This window comes from Palaemon carinicauda, chromosome 1, assembly GCF_036898095.1.
Source record: "Palaemon carinicauda isolate YSFRI2023 chromosome 1, ASM3689809v2, whole genome shotgun sequence".
Taxonomy (NCBI): domain Eukaryota; kingdom Metazoa; phylum Arthropoda; class Malacostraca; order Decapoda; family Palaemonidae; genus Palaemon; species Palaemon carinicauda.
The window spans coordinates 134,868,405-134,886,731 of NC_090725.1; the positions used below are offsets into that span (position 1 = coordinate 134,868,405).

Sequence of the window (18,327 nt, forward strand, 5' to 3'; positions counted from 1 at the left end):
TTGCATTAGTGTCAAAACAAAGTCTTTTTTTGGGCTCAAGCCATGACGTCCTGATGGAAGGTTCCTTCAGTAGCTTCCTTGGGCATATTTGACTACAGTGGATATTCCCAGAGAATTAAACTAAAGGTTATCACAGAATTCTAACTTCTGGTGCGAGTACCCTAAAGGTTTCCCTCTAGGATGTCGTATATCAACAGGGGACGCATGTATTAACACGCCACATAGCTATCTGCACCCCATATAGAGTTAACACTTCGATATGGAAAGGTGGTTGAGTAACTGGGGAGCCGTTCCACAGTTACAATCATCCGTGGCTGCTTTTGGTACTCGAGACGTAAACAAACGGGCGCCATTGCTAAATGACGTCACGTCCGTCCTCATCCTTTTGCCTGTAGCTCCTTTGCTAAGTCGGATTTTTCCCAAGTGCTTACTTTATCAGCTTACATCGCCGTTATGTCGCTACCTTCAGCCTCGGCTTCTTCTAGAAAGTTGAGTACCAGGTCCCAGTATTGTTTAAATAAGCTCTAGCCGTAAAGTAACTTCTACTTTTCGTAAAATATTGTGTTTTCTGGCAGAGCTGTGCCGATACCGGGCGCTGCTGTTCATGTTGCATGCTTTATTTAGTTAGCCAGAACAGCCCCCCTCCGGTCATTTAACTAATTAATATTATTAGTTATTTAGTCTTCATAGCTAGGAAATATTTATATCGTGTTTTAGCGCTCATCAGACTCGGTCGCTGTTCGACCCCATACTAGATCGCTAGCTTAGCCCCTAGGCTGGATAGCCTAGTGCTTGTTTTCATGCATGATATATACCAGTGTTCCTAGGTTAAGTTATGAAGATTGTGGCATTATTAAACATACTTTTTACTGTGATGTAAGTGTTTTCGCCTTCGGGGACCATATAAGGGACAGTGTTGATTGTGTATCATCCCCTCCTAACCTAATGTAGGAACCCCTATATGCTCCCTAATCCCCCTGCCTGCGGGCATTCCCTCTGAGTAGTCTTGCTTTCCCTTCTATATAGGGGAATCTTGTCTACAACCAGAGTATTTATCGCTTCTCTGCCTCCCCTAAGGGAATGACCCTCCCTTAGGGTTGTGCCTGAGAGATTAGGAAAGGCCCTGCCCTTTCTCAGTTGCACCTGGTTGGGTTACTCCTTCCTCCCTGTACCTAGCGATGTGTCTTTCAAGCTTTCCTAGCCTAGGAGTTAGTCCTCCTACTCTAGGTTAAGCTCTGGGGGTTGACTGCCTTATTATAGTTTGAGACGGTACATCTGTACCGTTCTCATTCTGGGCTACCTACCCAAGGTTAGGGAGCGTTCTCCCTTACCTTGGTGGCCGTTCTCATACAGAGTCTCCTCTTTGGAAAGACCTATTCTTCTCCCTCCCCACCTATCCCTTTGGTGTAGGCTTGCCTACACACATCTGTCCTTAGTCCTACAACTCCTCCCTTGGGTGGAGTGGTAGGGCTAGTTGTTCTCCTGCTGAGCTGGCCGCTCTGGTACACATACCCTCCATAGCGTTCTATGGGGGTGGTTGCCGGCGGCGGTCCTGCCGGCGGGGGATTCCCCCCTCTTTGAGTGCCCTCTAACCCTCCCTTGGGTTATCCCAGGCACCCGGCCTACTGCCGGCTCCCTGCCGCCGGATGTTAGGAGTATCCACTCCTATCATGAGTGCACTCTCTCCGGAAGGATGCCGGAGGGGTATAGGATCTTACCCCCTTCCATCCCTCCTTACCTTTCTCTCCTTCTATCCTGGTGCCGGTCCCTTGCTGTCTCTACTGCCGGCGATATCCACCACTACCTCAGGTGACATCCTTTCATAAGATTCCTTCCCCCTCTAAGACATCAGCCTTCCGTGTGCCGGAGGCTGCCGCCTTCCGTTGGCTTACCGACGTCCCACCCTTCGTCTTACCTAGTAACAGCCAGCCGACTTCCGGAGTCGGCCACCTACATGCCGGCATTGATTGCCGGCAATCTATTTATACGACAATATACACATATATCTTATGAATTGATCCAAGGCTCACCATGCCGTCAGCCTTCGGCTGCCGGAGCCGCAGCCCCCTGCCGACGACCCGCCGCTGTGCCGGCAGTCGCCACGATGGTATTATCCTTTAGATACTCAGTGTGTCTGTCTTGATGCCTTCCACCCTGCAGGACCGGCCTCCGGTGTGCCGTCGGTCTGCCGGCACCCTCATGAGACGTTAACATGCCGACAGTCAATATACTGCAGCCAGATGGCTTGGCTACTTGTATATAGGTATTGTCTTACCATCCAAGATTGTGGCTATGCTATTTGTTTGCACATTACAATATTCCAGCATACTCTGTGTGTCTTAGTGCGGTCGATTGCCGGAACCTACATTTAATAAGGGGTTTATCCTATACCCCTTCTCCTCCAGGGATCTGAGTGGTCTCAGACCCCGGGCAATTTCTGTTAGAAGCCTAGCTTGGCTCATCCATATGGATTTCCCTCATTGTGACCTTCGGACACTAAAGAAATTGTCTGCAGATAAGGTTACGGTAACCGACTGGGCGGGATTCACAAGTATGTGTCTATCTACTTCCTTTCCCGCTCATTAATCTTAAGCATTAAAAGGCTTTATAATTAAATTAAATTTAAATTTAGATGTTAATTATCTTAATTTTAGAATAATGTAAGTCATTCCTATGCCTTCCATGTACTCATGATCTCTTTCTTTTACAGGAGGAGTATATGAAGTGTGAGAGCAACTTCTGCGGGGTGAAGCGCCCGGACTTCTACGGGCACAGGGCGTGGGTCCGACCCACGCCCCCTGCGCTGCCAAGAAAGGCGACCTGAAGTATTGGGACCCGCAGAACTGTACAGTCTGCAAGAGTCGTCTGGTCGAGGCGTTTGACGATCCTCCATCTGCGGAGGCAAGGGACAACGCTAGGGAGAAGCTATGCAAATGGGTGCGTGGCTTCCAGAAGAACGCCACCGGACCGTATCTTCCCAACGAAGACTTGAGGGCCTTGCTTTTCCCAAAAGCATCCAAAGACTCAGTGGTCCCCCGTGATCAGATCCCCACCGTCCAGATCGTGGTGGAACCTGACGTTGTCATGGCTCAGTCCATGCATGAGTGCCATCTAGATTCCGACAACGTGGAACGTATGTCGGAAGTGTCGGAAGAAACGGAGAAAAACCTCATGGGCGAGGAACTCGACTATGAGGAAGATCAGGTGGAATACCCTGATTCGGAGACCGAGGTCGCTCCTGCTCCCGCAGCAACTCCTGCACCGTCCGAGGAACCTGTTCCTTCGAATTATGCCACCCCGGACCCTCTTCCATCGGCCACTCGAGAGGTCTTCAAGATGCTTGAAGCCCTCATGGAAAAGAAGCTACGAGAAACTCAGGAGCAATTCCGGACGACTCTCGTCAGCTTTAAGCAACCGAAAAGGATTTCGGTTAAGGACCTCCCCAACTGCTCGGAAGCTAACCCATGGAGATACGCCGAGCACATGCCAATTACAACTGGCAAGATCTACATTAGTGAAAGGGTTGGCTCTATCTTCCTGGAAGAAGTGGAGTTCTTCCCAAATTTCGAGGCTTATCCGGACTGTTACGTCCGACTCAGGTCCGAACCAGCCTCAAAGGAGGAGACCGAACCGAAGGAAGTTATCGTGTTCGATCTCGCGAAGGCCCAAGCTATGTTAGCCCAGGCGGTGAAGAGTAGGGGTTTCACCAACTCCAAGATGCCGGCGCTTAGCAAGAAGCATCCAACCTTCGTTGCGCCAAATTCTGCAACCTTCCCCTTCATCGAAAAGGCCTTCACAGCGGTCTTAAAGGCAGTGGAGGAAGGGAAACCTTGCCCTGCACTGGAGGAGTGCAGACCCTTCTCCATTACTGTTCCCCCCGATGATAGGCACTGGAAAGACATCCAGTCAACCTTCACGGTAGGGAAACTAGAGCCTGACGTAGCCGGTCGTCAATTTAATGAGGACCTCCCAAGGCTAAACGATCACCTCCTTCGTAGGGAACAGGATACGAAGGAGAGGCTTGCCGCGTCGCTGTCCCACCAGGTACAGCTTGAACTTATGGCCGGGGATACTAGAATCCCGGACTTTTATATGGTCCTAGCTAAATCGCACTTGGCGACTGTAACAAAGGACCTATATAGCTTCACTAGGGCTTGCAGAGCCTGTCGTGAATTCGTGTTCGCCAACGCAACGGTGAAACACGAACCCTGGAGGCTGATTTCCTCCAATATCTGGGGCAAGTATCTCTTTCCATCTTCTTTGGTGAAAGAGATTGTAGACAAAGCCTCCACGGAGAACAGGAACCTTCTCCACAAGTGGGGCATGTCACGAAAGAGGAAGTCCTCTCAGGATGATGGCCCTCAGCCTAAGAGGAAGACTTCGAAGCCAAAACCCCAGCAACGTCAACAGAGACGGCAGTTTCCGGGTCCCGCTACTCCCCAACTGGCTACGCAGCCACAACAGACCTTTCAGTTGGTCCCCCAACCGGTGGTGTCGCAGTCGCCGGTCTTCACCCCTGCGTATGAGCAACATTCAACTACCTTTCGTCCCAGAGGTAGGGGCTCAAGCAGAGGCTCCGGCAGAGATTCTTCTCGCCGTCCCTCCAGAGGCAGAGGAGGAAGGGGAGCTAGCGGCCGAGGTGGCAAACCCTCGGGACACCAGAAGCAATGAAGTGCTTCCGGTGGGAGGAAGACTCAACCACCCCCAGCCTTCCAGCAATTCTTCCAACAGTCAACCCCCCTCCTGGAAGAATATGTCCTAGAACTCTTGAACAAGAAGGTGATCAGGAGGGTAAAGTCAACCAGGTTCCAAGGGAGACTATTTTGCGTTCCCAAGAAAGACTTCGACAAACTCAGTCATTCTAGACTTATCCTCTCTCAACAAGTTCATTGCGAACAACAAATTCAAGATGCTGACTCTGCAACAAATAAGGACTCTTCTGCCTCAAAGGGCCTACACGGTCTCCATAGACCTGGCGGATGCCTACTGGCACATTCCAATGAATCATTACGCTTCCTCCTACCTAGGATTTCGACTCCAAAGGAAAAGTTACGCCTTCAGGGCCATGCCCTTCGGGCTCAACGTGGCTCCACGGATCTTCACCAAGCTGGCAGACGCAATCGTCCAACAGCTCTGTCTTCAGGGCGTCCAAGTGATGGCCTACCTAGACGACTGGTTAGTCTGGGCAACATCGCCCGAAGATTGTGTAAGAGCCTGCAACAAAGTCGCCCAGTTCCTAGAGCATCTGGGATTCAAGATAAACACCGAGAAATCTCGCCTCTCTCCAGCTCAGAAGTTCCAATGGTTGGGAATCCATTGGGATCTTCAGTCACACCGCCTTTCCATCCCACTGAAGAAAAGGAAGGAAATAGCAGGGTCTGTCAGAAGGCTTCTAAAATCCAAACGGATCTCAAGACGACAGCAGGAACAAGTTCTCGGCTCTCTACAGTTCGCCTCTGTGACAAACCCAGTGCTTCGAGCACAGCTAAAGGATGCCGCGGGAGTCTGGAGACGTTTCGCATCCATCGCTCGAAGAGACCTCAAAAGACGGCTTCCAAACAGACTTCGCTTACTCTTAAAGCCGTGGTCGGAAGCAAAGGCCCTGAAAAGGTCCATTCCTCTTCAACACCCGCCTCCATCGATCAACATCCACACAGATGCTTCACTGGAGGGTTGGGGAGGTCACTCCCATCAACGACAGGTTCAAGGAACATGGTCTCCCCTATTCAAGACGTTTCACATCAACATCTTGGAGGCCATGGCAGTTCTTCTCACCCTGAACAAACTCTCCCCGCCTCCCTTGATCCACATTCGTTTGACTCTGGACAACTCGGTGGTAGTCAGATGTCTCAATCGTCAGGGCTCGAGATCGCCCCAGATAAATCAGGTACTTCTTCCGATCTTCCGTTTGGCAGAAAAGAAGAAATGGCACCTGTCTGCAGTTCACCTACAAGGATTCCGCAACGTGACGGCAGACGCTCTATCACGGACAAGTCCAATAGAGTCAGAATGGTCTCTAGACGCAAGGTCATTCTCCTTCATCTCTCACCAAGTCCCGGAACTTCAGATCGATCTCTTCGCGACGAGCGACAACAATCAACTTCCTCGATATGTGGCCCCGTACGAGGACCCCAAAGCAGAAGCAGTGGATGCTATGTCACTGGATTGGAACAGATAGTCCAGGATATACCTGTTCCCTCCTCCCAACCTTCTGCTGAAAGTCCTCTCCAAACTGAGAACCTTCAAAGGGACAACGGCCCTTGTGGCTCCCAAGTGGCCCCGGAGCAATTGGTACCCTCTAGTCCTGGAGCTGCAGCCCACGCTGATCCCCCTACCGGGCCCAGTTCTCTCTCAACAAGTACAGAAGTCGACTGATTTCGCTTCATCACTGAAAGTCAGGGACCTTCATCTCATGATTTTCTCTCCTTAGCCGCAAAGAAAAGGTTTGGAATCTCGAAGAAAAGCTTAGACTTCCTTGAGGAATACAAGACTGAGTCTACAAGACGGCAATATGAATCTTCCTGGAGAAAGTGGGTCTCTTTCGTCAAGGCAAAAAATCCTGCGGAAATCACCATTGATTTTTGTGTGTCCTTCTTCATTCACCTTCATGGACAAGGCTTAGCGGCCAACACGATTTCCACCTGCAAATCGGCTTTGACTAGAGCACTCCTGTACGCCTTCCAGATTGATTTGTCCAGTGATATCTTCAATAAATTACCAAAGGCATGCGCTAGACTACGCCCAGCACCTCCACCAAAACCTATCTCCTGGTCCCTGGACAAGGTGCTCCATTTGGCCTCTAACCTGGACAACGATTCGTGCCCTCTAAAAGACTTGACTCAAAAAGTTATCTTCCTTTTTGCTCTCGCCTCGGGAGCCCGAGTCAGTGAAATAGTGGCATTATCAAGAGAAGAGGGTCATATCCTGTTCGCAGATACAGGAGAGCTTACCCTCTTCCCTGATCCGACGTTTCTCGCCAAGAATGAACTACCCACCAAGAGATGGGGCCCTTGGAGAATCTGCCCCCTGAAGGAAGATGTCTCTCTATGCCCAGTGGAGAGTCTTAAGGTCTATCTTCGAAGAACTTCAGACTTCGGTGGAGGACAACTCTTCAAAGGAGAAACATCGGGTAGCGACCTGTCACTGAAACAACTAAGAGCGAAAATCACCTACTTCATTCGCAGAGCGGATCCTGACAGTACACCCGCAGGTCATGATCCTAGAAAAGTCGCGTCTTCTCTGAACTTCTTCCAGAGTATGGATTTCGAAAGCCTCAAGAGCTCCACAGGCTGGAAATCATCGCGCGTTTTCTTCAAGCACTATGCAAAACAAGTGCACGAAGTTAAACATTTCGTGGTAGCCGCAGGTAGTGTTATGAAACCTGCTGTTTAACTCTGCATAGAACAGCGAGTTACTTGGGACTTTAACTCTACGGGTGCCTGTGTTGACCCTTTTGTGATACATAGTGATTTCATGGACACTTAGTGTTTCTAATAGACTGTTCTTACCAAGGTGAAATGTCATAGACTTTACATGAGTGCCACATGCCCTAGGGCATGATGTGTTTTTCTTTGAAAAAGACTGACGTTCCTCTGGAACTTGTGTTTCTAAAAAGTAAAAATTTCTTTTCAGATTCAAGATTGAAGTCTTTATTTTCTATGTACATTATTCTTTATTATTGTAAATAAACTCTACATTCATTATTGTAATTACTACCACAATAATCTGCAATCTTTGAAATAAAATGTCTATTTTATTCCATGTGCGTCTCTCTCCGCTCCTATTCTTTATTAAGAAATATAAGAATGTTATAGTTTCATTTACCCCTTTGTCTCTAAAAAAGAAGAATAATATGTGTACAGTGGTCCCTCGCTAGTTCGCGGTTCAACTTTCGCGGGTCTAAAAAATATTCAAAAATTAAAAATATCAAAAAATATTAAAAAATTAATAATAATGAAAAATATTAAATTAAAATTAGAAATTACATTATTTTACAAATTTTGAAAACAAAATATTCAATTAGAATTAGTAATTGCATCATTTTACAAAATTTTAAAACTAAAAGAAATGCACGTCTGTATACGCTAAGCATCACGGGCATAAACGCAAGCTGATTGGCCAGCACTCGCTGAGAACTCGACTCCCCATTGGCCCATTCACTAGCCCAAGCTTCTCCCGATGCCCATCGCTCCACGCTTTTCTCGTATACGCTTCTCGCCATAGATCGCGGTTAGTTAGTCTTTGTCTCGCGGTGATTTTTTAAGTGTAAAAGTTTTGTGAAGCCCTTCGTGATGCCTCCCAAACGCTCTTTATCCCTTGGTGCATCTAGTGAACCGAAGAAAAAGCGAAAGATGTTAACAATTAACGAAAAAGTGAGTTTATTGGACAAGTTGAAAGCGGGAAATAGCTACGCGAGCGTAGCCCGACAATATGGCCTTAATGAATCCACGGTACGGTACATAAAGAAGGAAGAGAAGAACATCCGCAAAACTGCTGCAATATCTTTCACGAAAGATGCCAAAAGGGTTGTAAACACCCAGAATAAGACCATGGTGCGAATGGAAAATGCACTGGCTATTTGGATCCATGATTGTAGGGAAAAGAAAATCACCCTGGATACAAACATGATCCGAAGTAAGGCTAAAACTTTGTTTGATGCTATGGTGCCTGAGGGTGGTAACGACGACGACAACGTTCAAGATGAGGAAGAAAACGACGGCGACGAAGATGATCCTTTGCCTGGTACCTCAAGCCAGACTAGCTCACGACGACCACGTACGACTTTCGTTGCCAGCAAGGGCTGGTTTGATAAGTTTAAGAGGCGATTCGGACTTCAGAGTGTGTTGTTGTATGGAGAGGCAGCCTCTGCAGACAAAGCAGCAGCGAGGCATTATGTTGAGGATGTGTTTCCGGAAATAATAGAAGAAAATGGCTATGTCCCGGAGCAAGTCTTTAATATGGATGAAACAGGCCTCTTCTGGAAGAGGATGCCGTCCCGAACATTTCTTTTCAAGGACGAACTTAAAAAGACAGGTTTCAAAGCTCACAAGGATCGAGTGACTCTGCTCATGTGTGGCAATGCTGCAGGATTCATGCTGAAGCCCGGCCTTATCTACAAGGCCCCTTATCCTCGAGCATTGAAAAGCAAGAACAAAGCCTTACTGCCAGTGTACTGGATGGCCAATAAAAAGGCATGGATCACCAAGGCCCTCACACTTGATTGGTTCCTTAACTCTTCCATACCACAGGTAAAGCTTTACCTGGCTGAAAAGGGCCTGCCCTTTAAAGTGGTTCTCTTCATGGACTGTGCAGGAGGTCATGCAACTAATTTGCATTATGAAGGGGTACAGGTGGAGTTCCTTCCCCCCAACACCACTTCCCTTATACAGCCCATGGATCAGGGGGTTATTAGGGCCTTCAAAGCCCTCTACACTAAGTCAACAATGGAGGGTCTCATCTCCTCCATTGAAGAGACCGACGAGACCTTCAGCATCAAAGCTTATTGGAAGGACTACAATATAGCTACGTGTCTGGCTAATATTCAGAATGCCCTAAAGGACATGAAAGAACAGACACTCATCTCCAGCTGGAAGAAATTGTGGCCAAACAAAATCACTCATGACTATGAGGGTTTCACGCCTAACGAAATACATCACTCTGCCGTTGATAAGGCTGTCAGGCTGGCTCGGTTGGTGCAGACTGAAGGCTTCTCGGATATGACGGCTGATGAAATTAACAATCTCATCGAGACGAAGGTGACGAAGCTGAAGAAGGTGGCCTTACATTGCATAATTTACAGGACCTCTTCAATGTTGCCAAAGACCTCCAAAAAAGGGCCAAAGAAATGGATGACAACATGGTAAGAGCCGTCGAATTCAGCAATCGTATTGATGACGTCATGGCTGTTTATAGGCGCATCTTCATCGACAAAAAAAAACAACGTTCACAACTCCCAATAACGATGTTTCTTACGCGCAAAAAACCAGAAGAAGATCCTCCTGCGGCCGCTACACCGCCTCCTGCATCCCTTACGCCACCTCCTATAGCCACTACGCCACCTCCTATAGCCACTACGCCTCCTCCTGCATCCATTACGACACCTCCTACAGCCACTACGCCGCCTCCTGCAGCTTCTCCTGCATCGTCTGCGGCGTCATCCGAGGAGCAGTAAAGCTCTTCATGCCCCTATGCAGTCATTCATCGTTATCACCTCATCGTACTGCACAGGTCTTTTCATCAACTCCGCTTATAAGAACTTATTGTAAGAGGTAAGTTAAATGTTTTATTGTTTGATTGTTTAACATGAATCTCTCTCTCTCTCTCTCTCTCTCTCTCTCTCTCTCTCTCTCTCTCTCTCTACACCCATTTTCTATATGGTATGGTACAATTTTATTTATGTATTAACTGTAATCTTAAACCCCCGGAAATAGAAATTATAAATGTTAATTTGTTGCGCAAAACGAAGGACTAATTATGTTAGCTAGTTGTAGTGTTTGCTTGTTTTTGAAAGCTGATAACGATAATTGGTTGTTCGCAAGTAAATTGTTCGGTAGAACAGTGTTCTAGACCCTCAATTGTTATTGTAAACAGACAACATATTTTACATTTTTTTTTTTTTTTGTTATAACATGAATTTCACTCGCTCTCTCTCTCTCTCTCTCTCTCTCTCTCTCTCTCTCTCTCTCTCTCTCTCTCTCTCTCTCTCTCTCTACACCCATTTTCTATATGGTATGGTACAATTTTATTTATGTATTACTGTAATCTTAAACCCCCAGAAATAGAAATTATAAATGTTAATTTGTTGCGCAAAACGACGGACTAATTATGTTTGCTAGTTGTAGTGTTTACTTGTTTTTGAAAGCTGATAACGATAATTGGTTGTTCGCAAGTAAATTGTTCGGTAGAACAGTGTTCTTGACCCTCAATTGTTATTGTAAACAGACAACATATTTTACATTTTTTTTTTTTTTTTGTTATAACATGAATTTCACTCACTCGCTCTCTCTCTCTCTCTCTCTCTCTCTCTCTCTCTCTCTCTCTCTCTCTCTCTCTCTCTCTCTCTCTCTCTCTCTCTACACCCATTTTCTATATGGTATGGTACAATTTTATTTATGTATTACTGTAATCTTAAACCCCCAGAAATAGAAATTATAAATGTTAATTTGTTGCGCAAAACGGCAGACTAATTATGTTAGCTAGTTGTAGTGTTTGCTTGTTTTTGAAAGCTGATAACGATAATTGGTTGTTCGCAAGTAAATTGTTCGGTAGAACAGTGTTCTAGACCCTCAATTGTTATTGTAAACAGACAACATATTTTACAGTTTTTTTTTTTTGTTATAACATGAATTTCACTCTCTCTCTCTCTCTCTACCCGTATTCTATATGGTGTACTGTATACAGGGGGGTATATATACGTTTTTTTAAGCATTTTTGAAGAGGCGCCGCTACTTCACGGATTTTCAGTTTTCGCGGGTGGTCTCGGTCCCCATTAACCGCGATAACCGAGGGACCACTGTAATTGTATTATATACTCACTCATGCCTTAATAATATTCCTACCTGAATATTAACCTTTGTCCTACCTCCGAGACCAGATTGATCTCTCCTCCAGGGAGTGTAGTAAATGTTATTTACTTACCTATGCTTGATAATATTCCTACCCGAATATTAACCTTAGTCTTGTCTCCGAGTCCAGCACGAACTCTCCGCAGGGTGAGTAGCTCTTCAATGATCGCTTCGAGATGTTCCTATCGTCCACCAGGACTTCTCTGCCAGGGGGGCAGGAAGCTAGTTCTTCATGGAATCTCTAGTAAGGACATGTTATATACCTCTATTCGAAGCCCTTGGCACTTGCATAAAAAAGGGGAAAAATTCCACGATACATTAATTCTCTGGTACACTTCCATCAGGACGTCATGGCTTGAGCCCAAAAAACGGATTTTGAGCGAAGCGAAAAATCTATTTTTGGGTGAGATAGCCATGACGTCCTGATGGACCCTCCCGTCTATTCTAGTCCAGCCTTTCAGGCCCCGCCCTGACCTGCTGTATCATGGAGATTAGCAGAAGCTGGCCTCAGGATGAGGACGGACGTGACGTCATTTAGCAATGGCGCCCGTTTGTTTACGTCTCGAGTACCAAAAGCAGCCACGGATGAGTGTAACTGTGGAACGGCTCCCCAGTTACTCAACCACCTTTCCATATAGAAGTGTTAACTCTATATGGGGTGCAGATAGCTATGTGGCGTGTTAATACATGCGTCCCCTGTTGATATACGATATCCTAGAGGGAAACCTTTAGGGTACTCGCACCAGAAGTTAGAATTCTGTGATAACCTTTAGTTTAATTCTCTGGGAATATCCACTGTAGTCAAATATGCCCAAGGAAGCTACTGAAGGAACCTTCCATCAGGACGTCATGGCTATCTCACCCAAAAATAGATTTTTCACTTAGCTCAAAATCCGTTAAATGAAACTAAACCTTTCTAACAGGTCCTTTCACAAGTAAGTACAGTACCATATTTGACGGCCTATAGGGCGCACTTTTTTCCCTAAAGTTTGGCTAAAAAAAAAAAGCCCTACATCTTATACATTGTAGGCTTAAGCTAATCTAACCCAGCTTAAGCCAGGTACTTTACCAGCACTAAACACCATGCATCCTTATTTTATTTTTATTGCTGGTATTATTGAATTATTACCGATGCTTTTAAAATGAATACGTTATAATGAAAGCAATTTAAACTGAAATGCTGTGACTTTCGTTTCTAAACCTCACCTGACAAAATGTAAACAAGTTATGGTTGCATTCTCAGCAATCTTTTAACTTTCTTTCCTTAGCCTTCGATAATTTTTACAGTATCGTTATTAACGGTAGTAATATCAAATTTAGATGAGCATATCTATTTTTCATTAAAAATCTACAATGATTCGAATTATCCTCCCTCTTTCTCCAATCAAGCACCATCTTTTCTGTCACATCATACTGTCATTAGCGGTTCTTTGTTATTGTTGACTAAACACAAACAAAATTACTTTTCTGTTATGCGACATGTAGAAATTTTTAGGGACATGGCAATAAAATATGTAATAAAATCTTTACTAAAAGCTCTTAGTATTGTTAGTTACTGCTTGAATGTGTAAATACGTTTGTTTGTTCATTACGATCGGCGATGAAACGTTAACAAAACTACGTTTCCTGTTCTAGGCAGCGTTTATTAGGAAAAACTTGTTATATAATTGCTCTTATTTCAATTATTTTTAATTACTAAGGCTAAAGTGAAAAAAAATTTATAACATTATTATTTCATAACCAATACTTGGTAAGATACCTCTTGCTGCAAAAGCTAACTTATACGCACGCGTAAATGCATTCGTTAGTTTGTTATGATCGGTGATGAAAAAAATAAAGTAATGCTTTCAGTTTTATGTTGCGTATTTAACAAAAGTATGACATAAAATGGTCTTTATTTAATTTATTTTGGATTTTCAAGTATACAACAAAAGCTAGCCTATGCACTAACGGTAGTCTTATGTACGGAAATATACAATATGTTTCTGCTTGTGCAAAGTACAGCTAGACTATTTTCAACAATATATGCTTGAATACACTAAAAATAGTTTTCCTGTATCTGACCTGCTGACATGGGGGTGAGTCTTATATGCCTGAACCTCTTATAGGCCATCAAATACGGTAATGAGTAAACTCTAGAAAGAGGAAGCTCAAAATCTGCCTTATCTTTAAAACTTTTCCCCAAAAATTCTTACTTTTATTTATATTGTCAGTATTTTTTGTACTTTCAATTAGCAAACTCCTTGTTATTCATTTAAAGAAATTAATTAGAATACTGTACAGTACAGCTTCAGTCTTGTCATACATAGTTGACCTTGAATAAAAGCAATAACATTTTGACCACTACTAACCAGCTTGCGAAAGTATTGATCTTCTTGGGCAGCTTGTCTTTTACCAAATGCACCCCCAGCATCCCTAATGGCTCCACCAGCACCACCACCATCTCCAGATCCAGATCCAGGTTCACCTTTACCCATGTTGCGCACACACCTGTAACAAAATGTCAAATGACATCATAAGATATTTATACAGTATCAGCTAAAAATGAAAAAAAAAAATAAGACAAATTTAAAAGTAATTTATACTTTTCCTTATTATACAAACCTAGCGCTCCTTACAATGGATATGTAATTTAGCGAAAGTTGAACCTAGTCATAAAACTTTTAGCGAGGTATCACCACCCGCTACTAGTTAGTGGGGGTAGTGGGGGATAGACTAGCCACCCCTCTCAAACACAATCCAGTAATATGACGTCACTTTCTTTATGGCAGGCAGAACTTACAGGGGGGATAGGTGATGACAGGTCAAGTATGAATAAAGAGGTCAAGGTTTGTAAAGTTAAGAAAAATTACAAATTTGCAATTATCTGTATTTTTCCTGGTACAAAAACAAATCACTATTTATATTGGGTATATTGGGTATATTATTTTTGGCGAAGCTGAACTAGCCGTGATAATTTTATGTGAGGGATAACAACCGCACTCGTTAGTTAGCGGGTGGGATACCCTGCTCACTCACACACCTGGTTTGAGTAACCACTTTGCTTACTGGCAGGACTTCTTGGGGGACAGGGTGGTGGGCCAATGTGTATACAGTAATTAGTGTTGTGTTTGTGTACTCTGAAAAATATAAATTAATAAAAATTTGTCATTTGTTCCAGTGCAAACACAAACACTCCAAAATCTACATTGGGTAGACTCACTCTTAGGAGGGAGAAAGTCCTTTACCAACTGGCTTTGGTATTTTAACCAGGATTTCTCTCCACTTCTGTAAGCCTGAAGCACTAGAAACCCTACCCTCGCTAAATTCTCGTGCTATGCCTATTAAGGGCAAGCGGTATTAGCGGCCTACAGAAGTTTGTGTGTTCATGAAACTAGCAAAGCAGCTGCTCTCTTAACGAAGGAACTCTAATATAAATCCAAGATTCCTTAGACTTTACCCAATACAGTAGACCCCAGGGTACGGCGTCCCCAGCTTACGTTTTTTTCACGTTATAATGTGGAATACGATGTTTTTTCTTCCCCTCGTTACGACATTTTTCCCCATCTTACGGCATCGAATTCCAAAACTCAAACTTGGCGGTTTTTACGTGTACGACTGTGCGAGTCACTAGCCTATCATCACGCTCATAAGTCACTAAGAAGCTGGTCTGCTACTGGTCGGCGTCTCGGTGTCACTAAGATGCCGATACGCTATTGGCCGAAATCCCTCCCACAATGCCTGAGAGAGAAGCTGCCTCTCTCTCTCTGTTATACGCGCGCTCAGTTCAGAATCTCGTCTGCGTTTCGTAAAGACTTGATCTCGTGTGAGTGCTTGCGATATCGTATTTTTTTGTGAATTTTAGTGCTTAATTCTAACTTTAATTCGTTAGCCATGGGTCCCAAGATTGATAGTGATGTTAAAGGGAGAAGTAAGAAGATGATTACTCCGGAAACGAAGCTGGAGATAATAAAGAAATACGAAGAAGGAATGCGCATCGTTACCCTCGCTAGTACGTATGGCCGTAACCAGTCTACGATTGGTACAATTATCAAAAACAAGGAAACCATTATAGCAAGTAAGTCTTCTAAAGGCATGTCTGTCCTTGCCAGTGGAAGGACCTCAATCAAAGACGAGATGTAGAGACTCCTTCTACTATGGATTAAAGAGAAGGAAATCGCTGGTCATACACTCACGTAATCGGTAATTTCTCACAAGGCGAGTGCCATCTTCGCCAATCTCGTGGAAGCCCAGAGAGACAGCGGGGACGAAGGAACGTCACAGCAAGCCCCCCAAGAGTTCAAGGCTTCTCATGGGAGGTTTGATCGTTTTAGGAAGAGGACTGGAATTCACTCAGTCGTCAGGCATGGAGAGGCGGCCAGTTCTGACAAGAAAGCAGCAAAAGAATTCCTCAAGAAATTTGAGAAGTTAATTTCCAGAGAAGGCTACATTCCTCAGCAAGTGTTTAACTGTGATGAAACTGGCCTTTTCTGGAAGAAAATGCCCCGCCATACATATATCACAGCTGAAGAAAAGAAACTTCCAGGCCTTAAACCGATGAAGGACAGACTTACCCTCGCATTTTGTGCAAATGCCAGTGGGGACTTAAAAATTAAGCCCCTACTGGTATACCACTCAGAGAATCCTCGAGCCTTTAAGGCACAAAATATCACGAAGGAAAGGCTCTCGGTATTTTGGAGGTCTAATGCTAAGGCCTGGGTCACGAGGACCATATTTATTATTGAGTGGATAAACGTCAGCTTCGTTCCTGCTGTCAAGAACTTTTTAGAAGAGAACAATCTTCCTCTCAAATGTCTTCTGGTACTGGACAATGCCCCTGCTTACCCTCCTGGCCTTGAGGACATCATTCATCCGGACTTCTCCTTCATCAAGGTTCTCTATCTGCCACCAAACACCACCTCCACCCTATGGACCAGCAAGTGATTGCCAACTTTAAGAAGCTTTACATGAAGCATCTGTTCAAAAGATCCTTCAAAGTGACCGAAAGCACTCAACTCACCTTCCCTGAATTTTTGAAGGGGCATTTTGACATCGTTCAATGCCCGAAGATGATCGACAAAGCTTGGAATGAGGTTTCACGGCGCACCTAGAACTCATGAAAGAAACTGTGGCCAGCTGTTGTGGCAAAACGAGACTTTGAAGGTTTCGATCCCTCAACCGAAGACAAGGCCGTTGATGATCCTGCCCCTGAGGGTGATGTTGAGGAAATAATTTCAATCGGGAGGTCCATGGGGCTTGTTGTCGATGAGGCTGACGTCCATAACCTTATCGAGGAGCACAGGGAGGAGCTTACGACTGAAGACTTGAAGGAGTTGGAGGCAATGCAGTTGACCATCATTCAAGAAGAGCACAGCTCTATGGTGGCGAGGACGGGGTGGAGACTGAAGAAACAACATTGGAAGAAATAAGGGAAGCTATCGGTTGGTACGAAAACCTTACGAGTTTCATTGAAAAAAAAAAAAACACCCAGAAAAACTTCACACAGGTCACCTTATGGAGTGTTAATGACAAGTGTATGAGTCATTTTAGAAATATGTTGAGGAATCGTCAGAAACAGGTTTCTTTGGATAGATGTTTCTCCAAAAGTAATTTTTCAAGTTCTAAAAAAAAATTAAAAAAAAATTTCAAAAGACAAAATAAAAAAAAAAAAGCATTTTTAATTTTAAGTGTTTAATAGTAAGAATAAATTTATTAAGTGTACATAATTAGCATCGATACGTTTTTATATCTACCGTCTCCTCGCCCCTCTGCCTCCACCCACTACCAGCCCAAGTCACGTCACTCCAAAGGTAAATAAAATTTAATTTTTCCTTTACAGTACAGTACAGTATGTAATTTTTATTTACTGTATACCTGTAATGTTATTTAATTATATACTGTACAGTACATGTATATTATATATAAGTATACTGTAGTACAGTGCTTGCTATGCTATTTTGTTACGTACTAATTTTCAATGTTTTTACCTGGGGTTTTGCACACATTAGCTATTCTATTGCCCATCATACGACATTTTCACCATACGGTACCAACTCCGGAATGGATTAATTTCGTATGGCAGGGGCCTACTGTACCTCCCTCGAAGAGCTATTGGGGACGCAATAAAATATTATTTCTGGGTCGACCTGTGACGCCCGGTGAAAAGGGTCCTTCTTATCTCTTTTCTGATATAAATACTTCCAAATATACCAGAGACAGTTAAAGCATGGAATGCAGAGGTTACTACCCTCGCGCGAGCACCCTAAGGGCGTCGTGTATAAAGAAAGGGCGTGTGATAACCACTATTCACAGGTTGTCTTCCATATAGATCAATCCTTCCTCAAAAGGGGGAGCCGCCCTAACGGCACCAACCTAACTCACCTGATCCACTCAGCGTCGCCCGCCTCGAGCGCCCTCTACTCATCCTTCTGTTGGACTTGTACTACGACGGTTGCTTTATTTTGTGTCTCGCTTTTCGCTGTTTTTGTGGATTTCTTCATCATGGCTGAAGCTCTCCTTACTCCTGTACCAATGTTAAGTACCATAGATTGTTTTGACAGTTTTTCTAAGTACCGGGCAAGTGGTGTTAAGTAATAGGAAGTGTTTTTTGTGCGTTCGGCTTTGTGCCTTCCGAGGCCCACGCGGCCATTTTTATTGTTTACGCTCAGTGCGTTTTCTTTTTGCTTTTCGTTGCCCTTTTGGTACTTTTGTCTTATTAGATTCATTTAATCTTAATTTAATCTTAATTTAAGATTGTAGGCTGCATGCCTCTATCATTATTTTG

At 44.3% G+C, this 18,327-nt stretch overlaps 2 protein-coding genes across 3 annotated transcripts in view; one reads left to right on the forward strand and one right to left on the reverse strand.

Annotated features, from left to right (window-relative positions):
* Positions 1-18,327, reverse strand: part of LOC137651836 (ATPase inhibitor mai-2, mitochondrial-like) — a 171,668-nt gene that overhangs the window by 84,475 nt on the left and 68,866 nt on the right. For both annotated transcript variants that reach the window (XM_068385058.1, XM_068385064.1), the window contains exon 2: positions 13,916-14,054. In XM_068385058.1, the coding sequence (XP_068241159.1) occupies positions 13,916-14,054 (139 nt within the window). The remainder of the gene's footprint in view (positions 1-13,915; positions 14,055-18,327) is intronic.
* On the forward strand, positions 7,854-13,835 carry LOC137645815 (tigger transposable element-derived protein 1-like). The gene is made up of 2 exons (XM_068378776.1): positions 7,854-9,248; positions 13,800-13,835. Exons 1-2 carry the CDS (start codon positions 8,292-8,294, stop codon positions 13,833-13,835), a joined length of 993 nt encoding a protein of 330 aa, XP_068234877.1. The 5' UTR covers positions 7,854-8,291.

Excerpts from the sequence above, each read along its gene's own strand:
- LOC137645815 (XM_068378776.1), top strand. The coding sequence starts at position 8,292 with ATGCCTCCCAAACGCTCTTTATCCCTTGGTGCATCTAGTGAACCGAAG. Across the intron at positions 9,249-13,799 it reads TTAACTCTTCCATACCACAG|CAAACTCCTTGTTATTCATT; the intron begins GTAAAGCTTTAC and ends ACTTTCAATTAG.